General features: G+C 39.6%; 2 protein-coding genes and 3 long non-coding RNA genes across 5 annotated transcripts; 3 read left to right on the top strand and 2 right to left on the bottom strand.

Annotated features, from left to right (window-relative positions):
- Nucleotides 1-461: 461 nt before the first annotated feature.
- Nucleotides 462-2,434, bottom strand: LOC147856440 (uncharacterized). The gene is made up of 3 exons (XR_015530683.1): nt 2,041-2,434; nt 1,753-1,945; nt 462-1,039 (listed from the first exon to the last, which is right to left on the bottom strand). It is a non-coding gene; the product is annotated as an uncharacterized LOC147856440 (long non-coding RNA).
- An 8,065-nt stretch (nt 2,435-10,499) lies between these two features.
- On the top strand, nt 10,500-12,936 carry LOC147856439 (uncharacterized). Its single transcript, XR_015530685.1, has 2 exons — nt 10,500-10,996; nt 12,253-12,936. It is a non-coding gene; the product is annotated as an uncharacterized LOC147856439 (long non-coding RNA).
- A 5,407-nt stretch (nt 12,937-18,343) lies between these two features.
- LOC147856438 (serine/threonine-protein kinase SRK2A-like) lies at nt 18,344-21,937 on the top strand. The gene is made up of 9 exons (XM_087329237.1): nt 18,344-18,619; nt 19,566-19,640; nt 19,743-19,844; nt 20,000-20,053; nt 20,174-20,266; nt 20,381-20,473; nt 20,737-20,841; nt 20,960-21,058; nt 21,357-21,937. Exons 1-9 carry the CDS (start codon nt 18,410-18,412, stop codon nt 21,633-21,635), a joined length of 1,110 nt encoding a protein of 369 aa, XP_087185363.1. The 5' UTR covers nt 18,344-18,409; the 3' UTR covers nt 21,636-21,937.
- Nucleotides 21,938-22,361: 424 nt separating this feature from the next.
- LOC147856436 (LEAF RUST 10 DISEASE-RESISTANCE LOCUS RECEPTOR-LIKE PROTEIN KINASE-like 1.1) lies at nt 22,362-26,144 on the bottom strand. The gene is made up of 3 exons (XM_087329236.1): nt 25,346-26,144; nt 25,207-25,254; nt 22,362-24,487 (listed from the first exon to the last, which is right to left on the bottom strand). Exons 1-3 carry the CDS (start codon nt 26,142-26,144, stop codon nt 23,400-23,402), a joined length of 1,935 nt encoding a protein of 644 aa, XP_087185362.1. The 3' UTR covers nt 22,362-23,399.
- LOC147856437 (uncharacterized) lies at nt 23,782-25,094 on the top strand. The gene is made up of 2 exons (XR_015530684.1): nt 23,782-23,921; nt 24,037-25,094. It is a non-coding gene; the product is annotated as an uncharacterized LOC147856437 (long non-coding RNA).
- Nucleotides 26,145-27,207: the final 1,063 nt, after the last annotated feature.

Genomic DNA, 27,207 nt, shown 5'->3' with positions numbered 1-27,207 from the left:
AAGTTAAGACTCCCTCAAGTAGTAGCAACGGAATCTGAACATGATAGGACAACATCAGAAAACTCACCAAATGAACACATGACAACTAGTGACAATCAAATTACAACATCCCCTTCTACAAACCCGCTACTATCAACACAATCTAGTGCATCTTACATACACAAATTCGAGCCTCTACAATATAATTATAAAGGAAAACACACAAAGAGTCAAATTCTACGAAGATTATGACATATGGATCGACACCAAACAAATCCAAATGACGGGCAACAACAAAACTATGGGACGAACACCATCAACACAACAATCATGGTGTACCAACAACTAATGCAACAGAAAACAAAGGTAAGAAACTCAATCAATTACCTCATTCTCAGACCTTAACCATTCAAGATGAGGGGTTGGTAACCTCCACTACCAAGACTGCCACCAAGCCCATGGCCATCAAATTAGTCACTCGAAGTTTTGAGCCCGAGGATGTGCTTGTGTGCCACCAACAACCCAACACCTCTTCCTCAACATCCGGATGTCGAAATCGTGAATCTGAACATACAAGTTCAAGTCACCTACAACCCTACACCTCCTCAGCGTATCCTCGTAATCTCAAAACTGGTAGTCAATTTATTGGCCGATCTGATGCTCAGAGCCCTAAAGGTGAACAAGTGTATGACCGAAGCCTCGAAATCAATGATCAGTCCGTTGCCCAATCTATTACTCGAAGCCTCAAACCTGAGCATACAAGCGGCAACCGCATGCAACCCTGTGCATCCTCCACGATTGCAAGAAAACAAAGCTCCATATCTGAGAATATGGATCTCGACCGCCTAAAAACCTGCAACCTCTCCAAAACAACCTTAAAAGACAAAGAAATTAGGGCTAAAAAGACTAAGGTAAGGTTACTTCGTGATATCTATGATGCAACTAAGGACGAGGTGCTTGAAAAGTCGACATGTCACTTCGTAACAGAGATGGAGTCCGACATATCCATCTTTTCAGCCATCATCGAAGGAGACAACTATGACACGGCCCCAATTCACACCTTCAAGCAAGCATTAAAAAGTAAAGAAAAAGAACATTGGGTTGCAGCTATTAAATCTAAATTCTCAGCACTCCAAAAGAATCACATGGACATTAGTACCGCGGAGTGGCTTTTTACGAAGAAATATGATGCCCTCGGTACTCCTGTGAGGTTCAAAGCGAGATTAGTAGCTCAAGGATTCTCACAAATACCAGGTGTGAACTACCATGAAACTTTTTCACCCACTCTAAAAATCACAACACTCTAATTGATTCTTGCCATTACGGCATATTTAAATCTTGAACTTCACCATGTTGATGTTGAAACGACGTTTTTACATGGTGATTTAGAAGAAGATATATATATGGAACAACCCCAAATGTTAGATAATAATATAGACCCTAATTATGTGTGTAAACTTAACAAACCTCTATATGGCCTAAAACAATCCCCTAGACAATGGTATGCCAAGTTTCATAGGTTCCTCTTATCAATCAAATTTCAACAACTTCAGTCGGAACCTAATCTATATATAAGGAAAACAAAAACAGAATTCTTACTCTTGTTGGGACATTGGAAGACTTGGTGATGGAATTTATTGTAGAGTTACGACAACAATTCCCTATCAGACATCTTGGGCCACTAGAACATTTTCTTGGGATTCATGTAAAATGGAATTGAACTCTAGGTACACTCTCCCTATCACAAGAAAACTTTGTTGATAATATACTAACCAAGTTTGATATGTTTGAGTGTTCTCCAATCTCCACTCCCCTCATAGTACCATGCAAATTATCATCTGAAGATTCACCGCATACAAGTGAAGAAACTTACTTTATGAAGAATATCCCATATCGCCAAGTGTTGGGGAGCATTCGATACCTCGTCAGCTTCACTCGAACTGACTTATCTTTTGCCATTGGATATCTATCGAGATTCATGGAGAATCCAAGAGTTAACCATTGGAAAGCACTTAAAAGAGTATTAGGGTATCTAAAGTACACAAGGGATATGACACTTACTTACACATCATACTCTAAAGCCCAACATTCAAATATCCAAGCTTGGCTATCTACACCACTACATGGTTGGACGGATGCAGATTTGGGGGGGGGGGGGGGCATGGATACCTCTTGATCCACCTCTGGCTATGTATTCCTATTTGCAGGTGGTGCCATTTCATGGCGAACAAAGAAATAGGCTATCGTCGCCCTCTCTTCCACTAAAGCAGAATACATAGCAGCTACTCTCACTACCAAGGAAGGATTATGGTTGAATTCCATCATTGATGAACTAGCCATCCTCAAAATCTCTGAATTCAAGTTATGGTGTGACAATCAATCTTGCATCAAAATCACTAAGGACCCAAAGATCACAGAGCAAAACAAGCATATCCGAGCACGACATCACTTCATCTCAGAACTTCTTAAAGAATCTGTTGAGCGGCAAGCTCAACCGGATCCGGATCGGCATTCGAAAGGATGAGCCGGATCGGTGAGCCGGTGAGCTGGTGAGCCGGTTAGCTGGATCAAGCAGTAACCGGACGCCAAGTAGCAGCTAGTCTACTAGGGAGTTAATATCTCATAGTTAGTGTCAGACGCTCGTGTGAGCATTGAAGTACATTGTACTTCTGTCAATCCGTATGGACTTGTATAAAAGTGTTCACTGAACACATACGATGTACAGACTGAGTAATATTTTGAATTGAGTTTCTGTGTGCTCCCTCTCTCTGTCTCTCCTACGTATTATGTATGTTCTAAGCTCTCCATTAAACCTGTGTTTCTGTTTTCGGTTTTCCACTGCATACGCACGCTATTCTTTTACATGGTATCAGAGTGCGAGGGTTGAGAACCTCTGTAGCTGACATAGCTTGAAAAGAAAACCAACCAAGAAGAACAGGAAAAACAAAATGGATAGAGGCATGGCTAGCTCGCTTCCTACTGAGAAGCTCGACAGAAACAATTATGCATCTTGGTCCTACAAGATGCACCAGTACCCGCTCGGGCACAGTTACTGGAGCTATGTCGACGGAGCAAATGACACAGCACCCGAATCAACACACAGAGATTTCCCAGTGTGGGAACAGTTTGCAAGCAGAGTACTGTACTAATTCGCGTCTTGTGTGGGCGAACAGCTTTTGAGCTATATTCAGGATGCAAAAACGCCAAAGGATGCTTGGGGAAATCTAAAGAAGATTTTCGCCGCAAGCACCACAGCCAGGAAGCTTCAACTCCGACAGGAGCTGAGCAACTTACGACAACGCGACTTGTCGGTGATTGATTACACTTGCCGGTGGTGTTGATCGGCCACTTGCCCTTCTTGTAGACGTCCATCTGGTTGATCTCCGAACCGTGGTCTACCAACGCCACCACCGGCTCCTGGACGTCTCTTATCCGAACCGGGGTCTCCGTAGTGGCTCTTGCCCAATACAGCTTCGAATAGTGGCTTTTCGCCAACTCGTCTTCCAAGGCCATGTCTTCTTGGTGCGTCGTTCGCACCTCCACCGGCTTCTCCGGCTCCGGCTCCGTCGAGAGCCGTTTACGCTTCACCAGGTCCACGATGGAATCGTGGAACTCCTTCTTGGCAATCCCAAGCACCTCCCTCAGCGACAACTCCACCTTGCTGTCGAGAATCCACTCCTCGAGGACCTTCCGCAGGTCCGTCATCCTTTCTATTTTGGTGCCCAGACGGTAACCGGTCGGCCTTGCTTTGTCTACCATGCCGGAATTGCCGGCTTCATTCCTCTTTGGCCCGAACCGGGTCTCATACCACTGCGAGGGTCCAGCCCCTCCGGCCCTCCCCACACGCTTGTCTTCTACCAGAACCTCGTAGTTTTGGCACGCGACTTCCACGAAGCCAGTCTTTTCCTCGACCGGATCGCTCCACCCGGTGACCTCCCGAACCCGTCTTTCCGCGCGGTCTGCTTCCTCCTTCCTCAATCGCACACCAGCGAGGCCTTCTAGCACAAACGGCCAGAACCCGGAGTCCTTCGTCTTCCAGCCTTCGTCGCTTCCAACCCGGATCCCTGACGACGCCAAGTAGTGGATGGTCTCTGCATGGCGCGTCGCCGCTTCTTCCATCAACCTTTTCATTCCTCCTCATCCGATATTCAGCTTTAGGGCTCTCCGGGTTTTGCTAGCGTGCACTTGCCCATTCCACAGGTACACCACGTTAGCCCTTATCACTTCTGCAAAGTCCACGCGGTCCTTCCGGACGTGACCGACCGCGTCACACCACAAGCATTGATGCCCACCCGGAGGCCTTCGGTCGCGAGGCTGCTCCCAGCCATCCCTCCTTGCATGTGCAATCTTGAGGTCTTGTACCATCTACGTCAGCTCTTCCAGAGCCGCTCCCCCGGACGGCCCCTTGACCACGTTGGTCGAAGTCGAGCCTGTATCAAGCCAATCCCAGGTTTCCTCCCTTCGCACCGGCGAGGGTCCCTCGAGCTTTCTTGCCGCATCCGCTCCTGCCCCCGATGAGCCCTTGTCGGCCCACTCACGCCTTTTGTCAAAATGCCCGCAAACCCCTTTTACCACAACCCAGTCGACCGTTAGCCCATCGTCTGTCTCCAGCAGGAGACCCACTTGCTCCCGATCCCACGCATCCACAGCTTTGACGAATAAAAGGACATGGCTCGTGTCCAATACGGTCCTGTCTAGTGCTGAAAGACGCGTGAAGCGTTCTTCAAACTCCCGGAGAAGCGCGGACGAATTCCTCCCCTTTTCGGGGGTCTCCATCCAATCCATGAAGTCCCGCTTCGATAATTGAAGCATGTCATCAAGCTCGTACCATTCGAGGAGCCGCGCTTCGAATTCTCCCCAGGTTCAGCATCCAGCCTGCACCTCGAGCACCTTTGTGTGGATGCCCGGTGTCGCCACCCGAGGGAACCCAGCCAGATGCCTTTCCTCTGGGATGTCCCTCATCACCATTTCGGCTCGGTAGGCCACCAAATAACTCGTGGCGTCCTTCCCATCGAACTGGCCTATTGTGCCGACAATTGCTTCAATGGCCCTATCGAGGGTGCTCGTGCCCTCGCGAGCACTTACTATCCGATTGATTGTTGCCACCATGGCTTCGGCGAGCTCTGATCCCCTCATCTTCGATTCCTCTGCCGCCTTGTTTCACATTGGGTTCACCAAATAATGTCGTGTTGTTCCGCTTGCGCGGGAGAGACTAAGGCGGGACCACAAGGGCCTTGAATCGAGGAATAACCAAACAGAGGGAGGAGCGACGCAGGAAACAATGGCCGAGCCACAAACACTCTCAAATACACAGAGCTCGCAACTTATTCGACAACGAAAAACAAGACAAATATATATATTAGGGTTACAACCGGCAAGCCGGTGAGCGACAACGCTCTAACACTCACACGCACACACAGAAACGTGAGATGGAGACTCTGCCGGAAGCACTCAGGCTTTCCACGAAGCAGAGGCAGCCTCCCAAAAACCTACAGAGAGCAACAACAGAGAAAGACAGAGGAGAAGAGCTCAGTCCCGGTCCGACAGCACTTCGTCCTCGACAGAACGCGATCCCCACTTAGTCCCTTTTCCTCTCCTTTTATAGCCCAAGGAGAGAGGGACGTTACAATCTATTACATCACTTTTATTCTTTGTCCTTTCGGACAGAGATACCCCTTGATTCCCTACCTAATGAATACGCGCTACCTAGGATATTCACATCGCCTAACTATGTTCAATACATCAAAACATGTGCCCGCATGTAAGGGCCGGTTCACGCACACTATTCACCAATTCCTTCTAGGGACGGTTTTCTCCACGACAACATACATGTTAAATATCTACCACTCGAGACACAAGTTGTGAAGACAGCAACACCAACAAGGGACATCAAGCTCAACAATATTGCGGAAAGGGGGATAGAGTAAACAACTTTTAGGCAATGAGCACTTTGATGTGAAAGGACCTCTGAACCCCTTTGTAAAAAACTATAGAAGTCACCATTTAACTAGTGACTTTTGTAGCTGCTCTTCTAAATTCTTCAGTCTCTCCTTTCACTTGATGTAATAGAGCTCTCATTCCCCCCTCTTAAATCTTCTATTTGAGGTTAACAATTAGGGTTAAGAGCTAATTAACAAAACCCTAATCGCTATTGTATATGTGTTAAACCTCTTTTGATAATAAGAAGTAGATTATTTATCTCTTCATCTTATTTTTCTACTACTTAATTCTATTAAGAGAGAGAGCGGGTGTAAACGCTAATCACTAGGGTTAGTTAAGGTCTAATAGCTCTAGAGCGATCAACAACCATTGCTACCTAGTTCACAACCAATAGGGTATATGTGGTTCCAAATCCTATATCAACGGGAGAAAGAACTCCATCGATCTATAGATGTGTTCCGATGTCATGCACACGGGAACCACATAATGTATACATTCATACATACATACATACATACATATGTGAAAATACCTTCTAACAATCTACCAACAACCGTTCCAACACTCCTGTTCGTAACAAGAAATCGAATGAAAGCATTGGGGCTTTTGAGAAGGAACCTAAAGAGGAGATGGAGTTTCTACAAACTCTCAAGTACGACAACTTTGAAAATGTGGTTAATTGCAAATAAGTTTACTTCTTTTTTCAGTGTCAACGTCCACGACAACACCGACACAAACACCAACATTCGCATATCAACCAACAACACTTGTAGGTGTGGTTAGTATAACTTCTCGAGATCCTTGTAATGTCATTTATACATGCAATATTGCGGTCATGAGCTAAATTTGCAAACTTTAAGTAGGTTCATGTAATTATCACAACACTTGGTTGGATGGATTTTAATATTATTTGCTAATGTTTTGCATATTTAATGGAAAAGGGCTCGATTCAACAATATCACCAAACACACTCGAGAGGACAAGGGTGGTGAAAGGTTTGTATTTTCGTACTTTAGTATTATTTCTATTACTATTGATTTCACAAATTTTCTTGTTTTATTTGAATAGGATGTACCAGAAGTCGTAACCAACCAACTTCTAGCATGATCTCAAACCATCCACTTGGATTCACTTATATGGAGCGAGGTAAACCCAAAAATGTGACTCCATCAATTTCTACACAAACATGTGTTAGTTCTCTCTGAATCCTATGTTATATTTATAATAACCTTGACATGATTAATTTAGGAGATGGGATGATGTTCAAAAAGAAGTTAAATGATTTTATTGAGTCATATCTCCCTTGAATGGAGACCCATTGGACGTAAGTTTATATAATTGTAATATGTTATTAATCTTACAATAAAGTATGCCTAAATTTGCTACGTCCTCATTTAATAATTTAGAGATCAAGACAAAACCTGCAAGAAGTTCGTCATTGAGGGTCTACAAAGAGAGATCGAGACCAAGTAATCAACGAAGATAGTCTTAAGGGATGTATTGATTCTCTTGCAGCACATGTGATTGTGTGATACAATCCATGCTCTGTATCATTGTATAATTAAGTTATAGACACTTAAATATAATTAGTTTCTTAATAACAATATACCATTTAGTAATTAATATTTAAACGAACCTTAGGGGAATCAAACCCCCCTAAAAGCAATATCTTGTTGCTTTCACATAGAGTTCCCCCGTCATACCCTCCCAATGTTAGTAATGTGATATCCAAATATTGTAATAATGTAAATGTTTGTATTTGCTATAGCCTATACCCATGCAATTTACCTTTCTAAACTTATATTGTAGTCACCCTCGTGTAGTGTATATGCGGTGCTTCTTAAGAATATGTTGATAGTAATGTTGATGTCTTCATTTTCCTTATAAACTCTTGTCGCTCCAACTTTGTAATTTCAATGGGAATTTGTTACAATTCTATGTCCTCGATATTATCTAGGTCAATCATTGATTCATCTATCTAGGATACATTAACAGTGAGAACTACATCATCTTCATCCTCATCATACTATATTCTCAGTGTTCGTCATTTAGTGTGACCACCATAGGTAATGGCATGCTCATTTGTGTCGTCATCAATATTAGGGGTTGACGTGATCAAACTCGAGCCAAACATCCTTATTCCCTATGTTTTGATGTGCCCGCCCATTATCCACTATTAATCCTCTAAAGTGTTATGATTCTTGTAGAAGAAGGTTTTCTCATATGGTATACCAACAAAGGGCTCCTTACTTTCCAATAGAAGGTTGGTAGAGCCAATAGACCAAAAACATGAAGGTTCACAATGCATGCTAGCATGCAAGCCTTGTTGCTCCACTTGAAACCAATACACTTTTATAGTGACCTATACCACAAAATACCCATATATTGGTGATTGACCTAATTTAAAACACAATCAAGGAGGCATTTAATGTTAAGTGTTATTACTTGTTTCATATCATATACCCACTTCATAAATAGCGTGTATAATCCCTGTGTATCTAAGCTCATCTTCAATAAAAAATTTACCCTTAATGCTTTTCATGTGATTGTCTTTAATATGATGCTGCTACACAAGAATCTTGCGTAATTTTTGGATAATCTCCCTTTTATGTATGTAAGTAAATGTTATCCATTGCCACATGCTACAAGTATCACTTATTGCCTATAAATAGGACTTAGATATCAAAGTTAAGGTTATGTCAATTACAAAATCCATAATCAAGGAGGCCTTTAGTGTTAAGTGTTATTACTTGTTTCATAAATCAAGATTCAAGACACTCTCTTCATAGATAGCTCGTATAAACCATATGTATTTGAGCTCACCTTCAATAAATTGGTACCTTAAGTGCTTTTCATGTGATTGTTTTTAATATGGTGCTACTACACAAGAATCTTGCGTAATTTGTGGATAATCTCCCTTTTATATATGTAAGTAAATGTTGTCCATTGCCCACATGTTACGAGTATAAGTTATTACCTATAAATAGGATTTAGATATCAAAGTTAAGGTTATGTTCATTACAAAATACAATTCAAAGGAGATGTTAATGAAAACGCAATAGATCGTTTGTCACATCCAAATGCTAAGCTGGAGTTGATCTCTCAATATCGGTTTGTTGTTTATTTTTGCTTGCCCACCTCTATCTCATACCCTTTCAAAGAGTGAAGTTGTTTTTCGCAAATGTGTACCTCTTCTTCTAGTTGTATCACTTGAATATTTGTATTTGAATTCTTTAACAAAGTGGGTCGGGCATTTAGTATTACTTAGAATGAAAGTTTACACATCCTCTTGATCCACGTGTGAAAGTTAAAACAATGTCCCTTTGTCACAATCATCTCCTCAAACATTGTGCCTGCTTTGTCATGGTCCACAACAGTGTGATACATGCGACAATTACTCAGAGAAGTAGTACACACATTCTTTATGTAGTCTTCCCTCCACCATTGATCCTTCTTGTCGTGATCTTTGACGAACAAAGCACTTCGATACACACATGCATCTCTCTACCAAAACATCCAACAGGTGCTCACTACACCAACAAGTTCAATCTCATCAATGAGGTGAATCAAAACATGCACTTGAATATCAAAGAAAGATAAGGGAAATCCTTGTTCATTAGACATACAAGCTCAACAACTTCCATGTTCTTTCACTGTATTTTATAGAGATACGATCACTACAAGAACAAGTTTCAGAGCGAGAATAAAATTACAAGAGAAATAGATAGGTTGAAGCTACATATGATAGGAGAAATTTTAATGGCAAGTTCTTCAATGTTTTTGGTAACTTGCGTGCAAGTTTACAACCATATGCAACCTTTTCCAATAGGGTTAGATAACATGCTCTATGGACATTATATGTTGCAACAAACTTTGTCAATCCACCTTTGATCCATGTATCACCTTTTGAAAATCAATATAATTGTCTCTAGATGCACACATACTAGACTCTCCATGATATTCCTATGCCATTTAATTCTAATGTTTTTATCCCATAAAATATAAGAGACATCTAGTTCTATCCTATCCCCATTTTTTGTTGGTTTTCAAGTTAATCTATATGTATATATGTACTTACAGGTGTATTATGAACATTTGATTTGAGGCAAGGCCACAATCCTGTCTACTATAACCATCTTCTTCTCCATAAAAAAGTAGACTTAAAGTTTATATGCTCGTTTGTATAAATTTATGAGTACTGTGTGCATATATGTACATATACATACTTTTCCCCATCTCTTTTTTACCTTTTTATTTTGTTTTACTCATCTTTTCTATGTAAAGCCTTAAAACTAGGAAAAATAAGATTTCATACATTGTAATGTTTCAACATCCCATTCTAAATGATCTCATTTCACTATTCCAATAAGATCATTTCACGTGATTCAATCGTTGGAATAGTACCAAGTTCCAATTATTAAATCATATTGGATTTTTGGGACTATGTGTGAGAGTAACCTAACAAGACAAGAAAAGAGTAATGAGCAAGCAATTACAAAGATGTTGATTCAAAACCAAGAAATGAAGCAAAGGGCGGTTGGAGGTCTACTAAAAGTAAACTTCCCTAACTAACCAAGTGGACCGAATATAGAGAAGAGGGACAAAACTAACAATTGGAACTTCAAATAGAGATTGCCATGAGCTCAATGGGAATATCATGGGGCACATGGTGATTGAGAGATTGATCATCAACAACATCACCATTACCATTGTTATCACACCATCTCATAATCATCCTCATCTTCACCATCACCATCACCATCAATATAAATCCGTAGCCTTTTGTATCTCAACTTTCATGACCTCCATTAAACCTGAAGTTGCCCATGCTTATGGCATCATCTTAGCATCCATGGCCTAGTGGTGTAAGGTTTCTTGGTAACCGGTGATGCCCGTGAGTATTCAAATGCTTGTTGAAGTTGCCACATGCATACTCTTTATAAATTAAAAGCTCATCAATTTATTCATTAGTATTTTAGAAGTACTAGCTATGTGGTCCGTTTGCTCATGGGTCAATGGAGATTTCAAGTTTCTTGTCGTTCTCGTCATCATTGTCTCTACTCTTCACGAGAAGCAGGTACAAAATATAAATGTAAACATAATTGTTTCTATTTCCTAACATTACTTTCATTAAGCTCATGTCCTTGATTTGTGAGGCTTACTACTAAAAGGTGGTGTAAAACACCGAGTGAAGAACTTTGCTCAAATTTTATCCAGAATAATGTTTGATTTAATTAAGGAAAAAAATAGCGTAATTGTTTTATGCCCATTGCCCATCTTGACAACAATGAACCAATTTAGTAGATTACATTGTTTCTGGTTATGATTATACAAGAATTTTTCATCCATAAACAAGTGCATAGATCTCATGTCTCCCTAAATTCTATAGATCGATCTCCATGTCACAAACCATAGGAAACACTATATCACATTTTATTTTGCACACAATTTCTTGCTTATTGATCTATATAAATTTCTTAAACCATAATATGCCAAAGAGAAGGAAGTGGGTTAGTTACAACGTTGACACGTGAGACCCCACTTATGTGGGAAGCCTACCCATTAAGATCAAGTAATCCAAAAGAACACGAAGTTGTTGGTTATTTTTAATTGTAAAAGTATCTACTCCAGTATGTTTGGGGAAATGTACGGTTGATAGTAAATATACAATTCGTTTCCCTGAAATCGATATATATTGATCTCCTTATTCATATTGCAGGGGAAAGATTAAGCATTACACACCTTTTGTTTTGCACTTAATTTCTCACTTATTGATTGATGTACATTTCTTTTAAGAGGGAAACACTGAGAGAAAGGAGTAGGTCAATTACACAATCACCACCACCGAAGACCCCCCACTTATGTAGGAAGCCTACCCATTAAGATCAAGCATGAAAAGAACACAAAGTTGTTGGTTGTTCTAAATCATATAGGTTTCTTTTCTAATACATGTGGGGAACTATATAGTCGATGGTTATTTTGTCGATTATGTTAATGTTCCACTATGATTTAATAGTTCTTTTGTGTTATTGAACGGCAATAAGTTTAATGTTTATCGCTGAAATCCATGTGCAACTACAACTTAATAGCTTTGTACATACATCTATATTATTCGTTTAGTTAATTACTCATTTATTTGTCGATATACGTGCAAGATAGTATGTATGTTTATCCTAATAGCTTAGAGTCATGCCTTGGTATAGTTCAACAATATCAATTTAATTTTCAAAAATTTATTGCTACCATTATCTACAACTTAGATTCATGGTTTAATAAATCTTGCAGCTTTATTCTTTGTAAAGCTACTCAATTCATTCTTTCATTTCAATAGAGGTTGTACATCACTATGTTGAAGTACATTAAGGACAAGATGATGTTTTACCATAGGCGGTCTACTTGGTCTCCACCTTTATTCAAAGCAAATGCTGAAGAAGCAAATATGGTAGGAAGAGACAAGCTTCCAAATTTCTGGAGATCCATGGAATTAATGTGCAATGATCTCGAAAAGGGCAAGGTTGGAAAGGATGAAACGTGTTCTAGACATGGGGTGGAGGTTGGGGCTCATTTTCATTTTTCCTCAATTTTCCAGATACCAAAATAGCAATCAAATGTCTATCCAATATACATGCAATCTAGCACAACATAGCAAACCCCATACTTGGAAGATACCTAAATTGAATTATCTATGAGCAATATGGTTCAATAAAAACAATAAGGTTGTCAACAATGTAAAAACGAAAGATTTAACCCATGGATTATGATTTTGATAAATGGTTATATCACCATAAAAACGCATTCCTAGAATTTAGGGGATTTCATTGCATGTAGGGAGGGGAAATGATAGTGTAGAATTAGAGGACATAAATCGTGACAAAAAATACTCATGAAGGGAGCTAGGGGACTATGGACGATTTGCCATAGGTGTTCATTTGTTGAGGACGAGGTTTGATGCCTATCTTAACACATTGTTGGTCATTAATTGTTGATGATAAAAGAAGTAATCATATTGTTTTTGAATTTGTCTTGTCATTAAGAAGAGGTTTACTAAGGGTGTATACTTTCCTAGATAAAAATTGGGTATGGGCAGGGTGATTTGACAATTTGTGCACCAATATGCATCACTTGCTATACAATATATATATATAGCTTTAAAAAATCAAGGTAAAGCATAGTGGCAATATATTGTCTTTATAAATATAAAATTTGAAGCATTTAGATACGTCTTCAAATTATTGCTTATGGATTCTTCGAGGTTACCTTATTGAAATCCTAACCTCACATCGTCTCAATGCTGTGGGGTCCAAGTTTGTTCAAGTAAGCATGATGTTATGTTACCTTTTGTTTGAGAATTGTGCGCACTAACGATTTGCTTCTAAAATTTAACTAATTGAAAGACCTAATCTTTCTATGTGAAAAAACCAAACTAATTTTCTATACAATGGTGATTGTATGGTATGTGATTGGAAACTAAAACGATTGTAATATTTGTTTATATCATGTTATCATCTCCTAGTGGAACACAAATCTTCGTTTTTTGCGTGCTTCGAGAGTTCATGTTACCTATTAGTCTCCTTTGCTTGTTCCGAGAGCTCATGGCTACCTATGAGGGGTCTAAGGTTCCTTTCGCTTTTTGTGTAGTTTCAGGATGAAGAAAACTTTTGAACGCACTATCCAATAACTTTTTACCTGATTCTCTCACCTTTCTTCACATAAACAACTGACCAAAACAAGAAGGTGCACCTCATTCACATGCACATGATCATTAGTGACACTTTGGGATGTCTCCTTTATGGGTCCTTTCTTAGGTTGTGCACAAGGGGTGGATATGATGTTCCACTCAAATCCTTTAATGCATGTTAAATTCTATGATTAGGAAGAAGGTAAGCTAGTGGTAGTTTTGATGAGGAGACCTTAAACTTTGAAAGCAATCATCTAGCTATCTAATTATATGAATCCACCATATATCAAAAGTTTGGGTAGACACATATGTAGATAATTGCATATGTGACTAGATATATTTTGTTAGAACCATATTGGCCAAAAAGTGCAAGTGTACATTTATCTAAGCTGAGATTATAAATGAAGGTTTATGAACATGGACATAATTGTAACTTGTGATCATAGACAAGTCGATAATTATTTTGATTCATTTACTTTATCATAAAATCCAGGTGACAACAAATTTTGGCATGTGGGATGTCAAAATGAGATGTAAAGAGTGTCCATGTTTGAACATTAGTTGATGGAGATAATATTTAGGTGCTTGAAATGGTATGTAAACGTTTTTAATGCCATGGGAATATGCCCAATGAAACAATTGAAGCAATTCCTATAGTAGGATGAAGCAACCTATAGATAAATCAAAACGTCACTACTGCTACTTCTATACATATCTCTCTCTTCTTCCCCAATCCCCTTGTCAGGGGCAATGTGCCCTTATGGCTCCACCCGTTTAAGAGCGCACACATGGTTGCCCATATGGTTATTTCGTGTATCGTGCTAAACTTGATATTAAAGAGTCACCAACTATTGTGTGTATTATGTATACCTTGCATTTATTATTGGGATGTGATCAATATATACATATTGTTATTTGGAGCATGGCTCAACCTCAAGATAGGTGACTAGGTTTTTAATGATAAGCATAGTGGCCTTACAAAGGAACTCCATCTTTCTTGCATTCATCCTAGGAATTCTAATGTAAATGTTTGCATTATATTACAATGTATTTATATTTGATCTAAATGAGATAGGCCAATATGTTGTAGAGGAATATATTAGAATCCACTTTTATGCATTACTTTATATGTATGTTTATTTGTGCATATGTGCATACACAACTCGCCACAAATGGTTTGAGTCTTGAGATAAGTGCCTTGCACATACTTTACCATGTCTTCAAATTTAGTAACACTAACAATCAACTTTGGTTTCTGCTATAATGGAGATGTTCTCTAGCTTGGGAAAAATTTAAAGTGACGAGAGCATATATTCTTTATGATAGATCTTGAGGGATCCAACAATTGGCACAATAATGCATCGTTTCACGCAAAGGAAAGTTAATTTCATCTTCCATATTGTCGGACTCCGTACTCATATTTCAAGCAAGCCATTTCTCACTTATTTGTGAATGTACCTTTCTCGTTTTAAGAGCGAGGATTCTGAGCCCAACCCACATTATCATTTGTGGGAACGTTAAAGCCAACCAATATGTCTTTCATTCTATATTGACTTTGTTATACATTTAAAAAACTCCACAAACTTCTCAATGCAATTATTCAAGCTACTGTTAGATTCCTTCACACTTTTGCTCCATGCTCATAACAAGTTGTAATGATGAGCTTTATGCAAAAGAGAAAAACCTTTATTTGATGGTGAACTTTATTGTTGAGCAGTGATCGATATGCTGCAACTTGCAAATAATGAATTATATCGTCTCGATATGTAAAATAAGTGGTGTCTTCTTGAGGTTATCGAAAGACAAACACATACGTGATCTAGGCATGACAAAGCATTGTGCAAACAAATTTTGACAACAAATGACAAATATGTATGACAAAATGCTAAAATATATAAACATTTTATGTATGACAAAAAGTACATTCGGCCAAACACACACACACACACTCCATATGTAATCTTGTAGCGAGGAATGATAAATAGATGTTTGTCCTACAAATACTAGAATATCAACGACAATATGCACGTTTTATAAAATGAGAAAGATATGGTAAATAAGTCAAGACTAGATCATAATGACATAAATTTGAGAGAGGCCAAAATGGTGAGAATTACTTAAGATATTGTTATCCATATGGCATGCACCATTAGTTAGGCGATAAAGGATATTGTGGTGTCATCGTAAGGTTGGCAATATGAAATGACCACGCATCTATTGTTCTCCTACAAATGATGAATCTCTACTTTGTTGATTGCATTGATAATTTGTTTTTAATGTTCATTGTTAGTAGTGTGATCGATCATGTTCAATGGGCAAAGTAAGTATGAATGCTTAACATAGACATGTTATCGAGTGTGGCACTTTACTATTCATTGACCCCCTTTTTAAAATAGTTTTGGATTGTGATGATAAAAGTTCTTCGTTGAGAGTAGCTACACACACACACACATATTCTTAAGACCTTGATTGGAGGTATCAAAGAAGTGATGGTAGCATCCTTCATGGTAGGGAAGATGGTAAAATATGGCATTGGATAAAAGCAAGGATGAAAATGCAAGCATATATAAGAAAAAACAATACAAAATGAATGTAGTTCGTAGTATGTAGACAAGAGCATGTGGAATCAAAAGGGGTCACAACCACTTGCAGAATACAGAAACATGGATGTAGAGTCAAATCAAGACGAGGACTTGATAAAGACGTTATGCGCTAAAGCACAAAATGAAAGAGAGTTACATTTATACATAAGATAAGAGGTCCCTACAACGCTATCGCTTATGATTTCACTGTGTTAACTTATTAAAATGATAAAACCAGAGGGCATGGGGTCCAGTGTTTGAGCAATGGGTATGATGTTGCCATCATCGTAGAATTGTTTATAGTTTTAGTTTGAAATCATCCACACACGCGACAAAGCACTCTTTACTCTAGGTTTACAACTTTGAAATAAAATACAGTTCCCCAATACAAAGAACGTTGCTCCTTTGCAAGGCGACGTGAATTAATGCTAGCAAGCAATTTCTTTCCGTATACAATCAATCATATGGTCCATATTGCTCCATGCCCAATGTTTAGAACACATTGTTCTGATTGCTAGAGAGCGTGGTGTGAGGGGGGAACCCAACAAGTGGATATCTATCCATCAACACTTGTCACGAGTGTTTGCCATGGTTGTGGGTAAGTATGGTTGAAATGACAAGTGTATTCCGAATCAAAGAAGAGATAGATAGATAGATAGATAGAGAGAGAGAGAGAGAGAGAGAGAGAGAGAGAGAGTTTTATTGATTGCAATCTATGAGAGGGGGCCTACGCCAAGATCTCTATGAGGATTGACCTTGGGTTCTCTCAAGTTTATCTCTTTCATGTTATGGTGTAAACCACCAAGCCAACACGAGAGAGAGAGAGAGAGAGAGAGAGAGAGGAGAGAGAGAGAGAGAGAGAGAGAGAGAGAGAGAGATGTGTGGGTGCGGGCGGCCGAGGGTTGTCGCGGAAAAGATTGGAGTGGTCAAGAGACACATCGGAAAGGGCCCCCCAGCCCCAACCCCTAGGGGCATCCTTCATAATTATAGAAAACCAATTCTACTTCCTCCTCTCAGAAAAGATTGGAGTGGTCAAGAGACACATCGGAAAGGAACCCCCCCCCCCCCCCCCCGCTAGGGGCATCCTTCATAATTATAGAAAACCAATTCTACTTCCTCCTACATTCATTCATACATACCCGTATTATTTGACACATCAGAAAGGACCCCTAAAACCCCTAGGGGCATCCTTGATAATTATAGAAAACCAATGCTACTTCCTCCTACATTCATTCATTCATACATCCTCATTATTATACCTCTAGGGGCATTCTTGATAATTATAGAAAACCAATGCTACTTCCTCCTACATTCATTCATACATACTGATACATACTCATATTTCTCAATTATTATTAATAAACCGAAAAGAAAAAAGAAGAAAGCATTACTTTATTTATTTAATTTAATTTTATAAGTAAGTAGAAAATAATTCTTTCTTCTTCTCCTTCTCCTTCTTCTTCTTCTTCTTCGATCGACCGCTTGCAGAGCAGAGCAGAGCAGAGCCATGGTGTCATGAAAAGACTGTTATACAAAACAATCCCACCCTAACCCTAACCCTAACCCTAACCCTAACCCTAACCCTAACATATCTCTCAACCCTAACCCTGATTCTTCCTAACCATCTCCCTTCGATACACATGGAAACCTAAAAATAATACGAAGAAGCCATTAAGAGCTCCCCCCTCCTCCCTGCGCCGCCGCCTTCCGAGCTTCGATCCATCAAAATCCAAGTGATAAATTATTCCCTCCTGTATTTGATTCGTCTTCATCATCATCTTTTTTTCTCACCACTACCACTACCATCATCATCATCATCATCATCATCATCATCATCATCATCTTCTTCTTCTTCTTCTTCTTCGTCTCAATCTTAATCTGCATCTTCGTCTTCTTCTTCGTCTCAATCTTAATCTTTGATCATAATCGTAACAATCACCACCACCATATTCTGCTTCACGATTCACCATCACGTATCTTCTTCTTCTTCTTCTTCTTCTTCTTCTTCTTCTTCACCATCACCATCACCATCACCATCACCATCACCATCACCATATTCATCTCCTTTTTTTTTGCCTGATTTCTATCCGTCTGTTTTCAGGTCTAGCAGGGACACAAATCAGTCATCCCGCTTCGTTTCTTCTCTTCTGCAGATCTATCAAGAATTTCTTCTTTTATACACCGCTCTCACACTGTCACACACACCCACATTATCTCCTGGTAATTTCTGATGGAACGCATATCGAGTGCCCCTAGCGGTGCAGGTGTAGGAGGAGCAGGGATGGGAGGGAGCTCCCTGGATATCCCCATCCATGATGATAACGACAGGTACGAGCTCATAGGGGAGCTCGGGACAGGCAATTTCAGTGTCGCCCGTCTCATGCGCGACAAGATCACCAAGGAGCCTGTAGCCATCAAATACATACAGCGTGGCGAGAAGGTACTCTTCTTTTTTATGCCCTCTCTTCCTTCTTCCTTCCATTCCTCTGCTTTCTGATATCAACATATATGTCTGTAATTGTTGTCTTCGATGTCTGAGCTATGGCTTCTTTGGTTCCTCTCTCCCAGATATGTTTACAGCTATGGCGTCTTGACCTCTCTCTCTCTCTCCCATCCCCAATTATTCTGTTTATTGATATCAGGGTTTCGCTGCTTGCGATTATGGTTTCTTTGTTTCTTGCTTCTTTCCACCATAAATAGATGCGTTTACTGCTATGGCTTCCTGGCCTCTCTATCCCGCTTATTTTCTCATTTCTGTATGTCTTCTTCACAACCTCCTTACATCCTTCTTCTTCTTCTTCTTCTTCTTCTAAGCATAGATGTGTACTGCTACGTGTTCTGATGCATTACTATCCGTCTTTCTCTTCCTCCATGATAATTTTACATGAAGTGGACTTTTGCATCTGTAGTTCTGTAGAGCTATGACACGTCTTCATTCTCCTCCTGTTCACCTGATGTGCACGAAAGTGACTTCTTTGTAGCTTGATTTGTGTGTATTTTCAGATTTACCCTGCTATGGCTTCTTTGGTAGCTTAAACAGGAACCTTCACCTTGATAAATCCATAACCAGGGACATTCTTCGAGCATACATACACTTAATGTCTGATATTTTTTGCCTTGCTCCTGTTTGCAATTCTATGGCTCAACTACAGCTTCACTAGTTTGTTCATTCTGCTTGTCTCTATCAGCACGTGTACAGACGACTATTCTTGCACAGTAAATACTGTAATTTGTGTATAATAGTGTTGCAAGACGCTAGACAATTTGAATCTTGCACCGTAAAGTCTTTAACCATTTCTCCAGGCCCATTTTTTCTGAGTGATTGATTGTTTATCTACAAGTGAACTGTACCTTGAGTAAGTCGCTAACCTTGAATTTTCTTTCAGATTGATGAAAACGTGAAGCGTGAAATCGTGAATCACAGGTCTTTGCGGCATCCTAACATTGTCCGGTTCAAGGAGGTAGTGCAAATTTATCCAGGGGTCCCAAAGAGCGAACAAGTGGATGGGTGATTTTTCTGATTGAAATGTGATAATAATGTCCTGAATTTTACTCATATGCAGGTATTCCTGACCCCTTCTCATTTGGCCATAGTTATGGAATATGCGGCTGGTGGGGAGCTCTTTGATCGTATCTGTAATGCTGGGAAGTTCAGTGAAGACGAGGTTCGCGTCACGCTATCGACATGATTCTTTCATAGTTCTGCATCTTGATTCTTGACTGCCATTTCTTGCATTTGAATCTTGACATGCCCACAGAAATCCATAATCTGGAATGACATGCCATCATTACCTTTGCTTGATATGGCCTTGCACTCCAGGCACGTTTTTTCTTCCAACAGCTCATCTCTGGTGTTAGCTACTGTCACACAATGGTATAGAGTTTGATTCAATTTTCATTAATGGATAAGCATTTTTCTCTCATTGTAATCTTAGTCTTCATGAGTTCTTTATCTCATCGCATTTCGTCTTTGTTGCTTGCTCTCTCTTACCAGCAAATATGTCATCGAGACTTGAAGCTGGAGAACACTTTGCTGGATGGAAGCCAAGCACCACGACTCAAAATTTGTGACTTTGGTTATTCCAAGGTAATAACGTTCATCTGGAAATTTGGACATTTTGTATGTGCCCATTCCTTGATGTGTTGGGACTTAGCTGTAATCTTTCCTTGATGTGTAAACTTAAGGTGATCTTTTATGTAGTCATCTCTGCTTCATTCACAACCAAAGTCAACAGTTGGCACACCTGCGTACATTGCACCAGAGGTCTTAGCAAAGAAGGAATATGATGGAAAGGTATTAACTTGAAGTACTGTTTGGTGGTAAGACATCTAGAAAATCATGTGAAAGAAGGAATTTGTTGGCAAATGCATCTGAAATAAGAATTTGTTGAAGATGCGGAGCTCGATGGCAAGGCATCTTGAAATTATAGAAAATGATGTCATGCCTTTATAATGTAGTTCGTTTCAATTGCTTATGTTAGAGTTTATGAGGTGTTACCCTAATTTTGTTGATATGCTTGGATTCTCCCCTTATTTGGCATTCTTTGCTGTTTTCAGATAGCAGATGTGTGGTCGTGTGGGGTGACCTTATACGTTATGCTGATGGGGTCCTACCCATTTGAAGATCCTGAAGATCCTCGTAATTTTAGGAAGACTATTCGGGTATTATATGCTATTTCACAAATTTTCCAATTGTCTCATTGTTGTTTATATAGAGCCCTTACAGATTTGTTTTGATGTGTATTATTTTGACAACATGTTTTCTTTTCTGTTACTATAGAGGATATTGAACGTTCAGTATACAATCCCAGATCATATGCCGCTTTCACCGGAGTGTCGAGAGCTATTGTCGCGCATATTTGTTGGAGACCCATCGCAAGTAGGTTTACTTGTTTTCATTTTTGGATATGCCTTTAATACAAGAGATTGCTTGATGAAGGTAGAGAGGACGAGAAAGAAATTTGAATGTGGCAAAAACTGATACACAGGAAACAGTACAAACTGAATCCAAAGATTCAATGTTGCTTGTAAATTTAATGCAAGAAACGTGATGCAAAAACCTAGTGTTTTATAGAACAATAGATAATTTTGTTTATGGAATATTGTTATGAAGCGAGGATTCCAAATATAACTAATACAAGAGGAAGAGAGATTTTTTTTGGGCTTTTGGGTCTCAGAGGATAAGCATGGCAGAAATCAAGGCACATGAATGGTTCTTGAAGAATTTGCCAGCTGATCTAGCTGAAGGAGCAGAGTTGGGTGCTGAATATCAAGTCGAAGCATCACAAAGTGTAGAAGAGATAGATAGAATAATCACCGAAGCGAGATCTGTTATACCAGGTTATGGAATAGAGAGCTATCTTTCCGACGTTGAGTTTGATGATATGGATTTTGATAATGATGATCTAGATGACCTCGACGACCTCGGAAGTGAAGTGAGTGAAGAATTTGATTAACTGTTTTTAGTAGGGTTTTGTGTGGGTCACTGTGATCATCTTAAAGAAGTTGATGTCATTATTAGGCTGACATCTCCCCTTTGTTTGGGTTCTCTGTACAAGGCATGAATGAACATATATAAGTTGGTTTGCTTTATCAGTGCCAGCAAGCTGGGTTTCTTTTAGGGTTTAGACCATATATTTTGTTGGGAGATTTTCGCTTCTTTCCGACAAATAGCTCATCTGTATGGGTTGCTATGTAATTGTGAAGCCCCCTGGCTTTTTCATTATATACTGAATGCATTAGTCAAACTTTCACAAAATCTTTTAGAACTTTTGTATAAAAAATTGATGCTCTCTCTATGTGTAGTCTCTCTAACTTCTTAATCATTGTACTCAGTGGTTATTAGCTGTCACTGAGGTCTTTATTCTCTTATATCATACATCTTTTATGGGTTTGTGCTGATCAATCTTAATTGTAATCGTTACTATCAACATTCTTAGTTATAGCATTATATATCAAATGCAAGTATCAAGATTGTGTTTATTTCGTCATCAGTATGGAAATCATATGGACTGAACTACCCATAAACCAGGAGTTGATTTGTGAGCATCTTACATTTGATCATTGAATCGAGTACTGATAAACTCGGGAGAGGCAACTTTTTATAAAGTTCTAGTATAGCACACAATCTTTTAAGAAAATCAGCATCATGCATCAGGAAAAAGATACATGGGTTCATAAAAAAACAAATAATCTCTCCATCTCTCAAGGAGAAGAAAATATGTAGCAAATGAAAAAAGGTTATATATGGTACAAGGGATTTTAGACATAAATGGTTCATCACATATTTTAAGATTCGGACAATGAGAGATGTTGCAAAGGAGTAAGACATATTGAGAGTGGAGGTATAGAACATGATAACTCAAAAAAGCTTTCCAAGGGTTGAGGTCCTCGATTTGTTTCTTGTGGATTGACATACTTGTTACTCACCACATAGTAAGGTATACAAAACACATTTGTATGAGTATGGTTGCAACCCTTCCATGAAGGTGGTCAATGGTTGATGTTACTTGAAAGTTGGAAGGTCATAATCCTAGGAAATCATAGTTATAAAGTTTGCAAGGTACAAAATCTTTGGGGGAGGGATGAGTTGCAGGATATAAACAAGGACTATTAAACTAAGTCTTGTGTGATAGTGGTGTAGTAATGAGAGGAGTGTGCTAGGGCAATGATCATGATCAATCACACTATGAAATTGATGAATATCGAAGGACTATCGTCAAGATTGATTCTATGTTATGAGATGGATAAAAAGGGAAGGGATGTAGATGTTTGGTAGGGAAATAGAAAGATGACGTATCAGAAAGGCAGAGTCAATATATAAGAGCCTTGTAATAGTGTTGATATATCCAAGGACCCAATATTGGTATGGCTATCCAAGGATAGTTAGTTGCATCTGAGGACTAGATGCTGGTACTGGCATCTAAGGATTCCTAGAACCAATATAAGACAAGAATCCATGGGTAGAGATGCAGACACTATCAAATATCCGAATACCCAAATACTAATGCCCAAGGACCAACCCCTAAAGAAATTTTCGAGAATTCTAGAACCCATCACCCAATTAGCCAAGGGCTTAGTAGCCATCACGAAACCAAGGCCTTGCTAGTCAAATGATCAAGTGCCCTATGTTCGAGCAACCCAATACTAGAAAAGAGAATCTTGACTAACCCTCAAAACTAGTAACCTATTAGCCCGACTCGGGCAAGAAGAAGCTGTGCCTAGGTGTTGAGGTGTTGTTTTTGGAGGTTCGAACGGATGAGCTCGAGTTGGGCGGAAACTTCTCTCATGTCCGGGCGAGCTCTGCGTTCTAAGGCGATACAGCGGAAGGCGAGCTTGCCCACTTCTTGGGCACTGTCACACAAAGAGGGACCCATTATTATCTCTTCATCCAAAAGCTCATTCATAGCTCCTTTCTGAATCCGATCGATGGCAAGTGAAGAGAGGTTGATTTCAGTATGTGGGCGAGAGAGATCAACAGCCTTCTTGCTAGAAATCAGCTCAAGAAGCACAACACCAAAGCTAAAGACATCACTTTTGTCTGTAACTTGGTAGCATTGATGATACTCTGGATCTACATAGCCAGGGGTACCTTGAGGACCTGTAGAGACATGGGTTGCTTCCATCGGTACTAGTCTTGACAACCCAAAATCTGCAACTTTTGCCCGGAGTTCTTCATCAAGAAGGATGTTGCTTGTCTTCACATCTCGATGATATATCGGTGGTGACACTGCGAAATGAAGGTATTCCAATGCATTTGCTATCTCACATGCTATGTTGAGCCTCTTCTCCCATTTGAGCTGCTTGCTATGTCCATGGATGTGTTCTTCTAATGTGCCATTGCACACATATTCATAGACAAGGAGGAGGTCTCGGCCTTCGACACAGAAGCCCTCAAGTTGGACAAGGTTTGGATGTTTCACCTGTGATAAGATCCTCACTTCGTTGTAGAAGTGTTCAAGGCGTCGGTGATGGAGGTGGTTTAACCGCTTAACCGCCAATAACCGCCCATCACAAAACTTAGCTTTGTATACGATGCCATAGCCTCCGTCCCCGAGGAGTAGATCTTCTGAGAAGCCTTCAGTTGCATGAGAGAGCTCTTTGTAAGAGAAGAGTGTGAGTGGGATTGGACCTGTCATTGTGGCAATGACGTGGACGAGCTCCATTCCGGTTTGTTTGTCCGAGCCAAAATAATCTTGGCTATATCCAATCGAGTCGGAGCGGATCTTCCGGAATCGGACTTGCCATGGACGAAGGAAGAGGCATAATGCACCTGCCACGATCAAGAATATCCCTGCTGTTGTGATTCCTGTGGATCAGGGAAAACACTGGCATTGAATACGTGGATAAAAGCATGAAATGGTGACTCAAAAAGTAGTGCTTTTGGATGTATCCTACTGAATTACTATTGTTCTAATTTTATATTGTGTATTATCTCATGAAATTGGGAACATTTTAAAAGTACTATATTTAAATTTGTGAGGTCTTTCCAAAGGAGGCATATCCATCATAGGTTTGAACCACCAGTGAAGTTGGACATTCAAAAAAGTACATTCCTTTGGCCATCTAAGTGCCTAAAATTGGTAGAGATACCTGAACAACATAGCTAGATTTTACCCATGTGTGAAATCTATGAAATGAGCCCAAAGTCTATATGCAAGATGTGTGAAATGAGGAGAACAAGATGTATATGATGAGGTCAAGGCATACGTGCAATCAAAGAAAGAAAGATGGACACCATGAAGCCAAGATATATATGCAAGATATAAACAATAAGGAAAACAAGTTTTATGAAATGAGATGCAGGCATTTGTATGCAAGATATGTACAATGAGGAAAAGATTTCTATGCTCTTCTTATGGCTATATGTGAATGTATTGCTAGTTTGTGAAATGCAAATTTATGGTATGGCTATATATGTGATCCATTGCCAAACCTGTGAGATGGTTGGTCTATATGGGATTTTAGTGCTAGATTATGTCTATATGAGTTTTTTGCTAGGTCATTATGTAGTCTTCATGAGCTTACCGATGACCAACCTCGTCCGCTCTATTGGACATGAGCCAGGAAAGCAGCCTGCACCAAGCAAAAAAGAACAAAAAAATGAGCTGGAAATAGTTGCGTGAAAAGCTTCCCATATTCCGAACTGAGCCCATCTTTTGTATACCTTTGCATCCAAGGGATGAGTGACACATGCATCTGAACTTTTGTTCCTCTCTGGGGTCATAACCACAGATACCTTTCTTTGCTTGACATGTGCTACAATCTTCCATGAGTTCAGAAGGGAGGTTGTTCCATTGAATTTCGATCCCATAGGACCATGAAGTGGGGCTGTAAATAGGGTCCTGTGGACTGTAAATGCTTGTGTAGGATGTGCATTGCATTGTGTAAAGGTCAATTCGATTGCCTGGATCTATCACTCTACAACAACTTGTGAAGAAGTCATGGTTGTGGCATCCACCGATGAAGGCTAAGCATGTGGGACCATGGCAATCATATTGATTTGTGAGGAAATCCACTGTTTGAGTGAAGGAAAAGCAGTTTAGGAGGAGGATCGTATCTCGTCCGAGCACAAGTCCTTTGTTGGCAAGGTTTATGTCAAGACCAGCACTAAAAGAGTTAAGATGTGCACAATCGGACATCAAGGGATCTCTCATAATGAGTGTCTTGTTGTTGTAGTCGATGTTGTCCACCAAGAAATCCTTTGAATCTATTTGAATGATCAAGGTGCTTCCATTAATACAAGACATGAAGAATTGAGGTGTTCCGCACCCTGGATCTATACCTATTGGGAATTTAATCTCATGGTGACCGCATGAGGTCCTACAACCCCCTAATATTGAAGGGGGTGTTGCACTTGTGTTGCCAATCTTTGCATTTGTACAAGGGAAGATGAACAAGAGAATTATGAAGAATGCGAGATATCCAAAGATGATTCTTGGTCGTGATGCCAAGAGAGGACTCATTTCTAGGGATTGCCAAAAGCCTAATCGGAACTTCTATGAAAGAGATGCACCCACCTCATTTGATGTCTATCTTGAAAGATTGAGCGCTTGTGTTGCCAATCTTTGCATTTGTACAAGGGAAGATAAGGAGGAGAATCACGAAGAGCTTGAGATTTCCAAAGAAGATGTTTAGTTGTGATGCCAAGAAAGGACCCATTTCTAGGGGATTGCCCAAAGCCTAATTCAAGCTTCTATGAAAGAGATGCACACACTTCATGAGATGTCTATCTTGATAGATTGATCTTGAAATGTGCTTGTGGGCAATATACTAGGGATAATTGAAGTTTCTTAACTTCATAGATTGGGGTTCGAATGTGCGCATGGTGTGTATGTGAGTGCGCTATGCACATTTACTTGAACGAAATTCAGAATCTTCATTATTGCTGTGCCCTTAAAAGGCCAAAAAGATGGATTACCCTTCATTCGAGTCATGAAAACTTTGTGTGTGGCAAAATAACAAGACATATGGGGCAAGAGGAAATTATGCACTCTTTGTACATGAACAATGAATGGCACGGAATTATTTGCTTTATGCATGTGACATGGAACTCATCATCTTTGCATGTGTGGGAGTCTTCGCCGAGGAATTTTATAGCTTCTTCGCTTTTACCTTTTGGGAAGAGTATTTCGGGGGACTTTAGATCGTGGTTAAGTATAGTCGAAAAACTAAGAAGAATGCCATCTTTGTTCTCTTTACCTACTCTACTCTTGGAAGTCAAACCTTCTAACTTAGCAAGTCAAAGCACTACATCTCTAATTAACCATATTTTATAACATTGTATGGATACTATCTAGTTAGTCTATTGTTTACATGGAAAATTGGGGAAATCACCATATATTTTAGGATTTAGCATGCAATTTCCCATAGGGAATTTGTTCTGGTTGTGGTCGAGAATTTCAAGTGGCTTTTGAGAAATATCAATTTTATGCGGTCACGAGGATCTGGCATTTATATTTAACTTGTTGGGAGGATATGTCATGCTTTCAACATGGAATGCTTTTAGTGTTTTCATTGCAAGTCATG

Source organism: Azolla caroliniana, unplaced genomic scaffold (genome assembly GCF_043228905.1).
Source record: "Azolla caroliniana isolate FFs.n. ecotype wild unplaced genomic scaffold, voAzoCaro1.0.p SCAF_13, whole genome shotgun sequence".
NCBI classification, from domain to species: Eukaryota; Viridiplantae; Streptophyta; class Polypodiopsida; order Salviniales; family Salviniaceae; genus Azolla; species Azolla caroliniana.
This window is presented reverse-complemented; position numbering and strand designations above follow the sequence as displayed.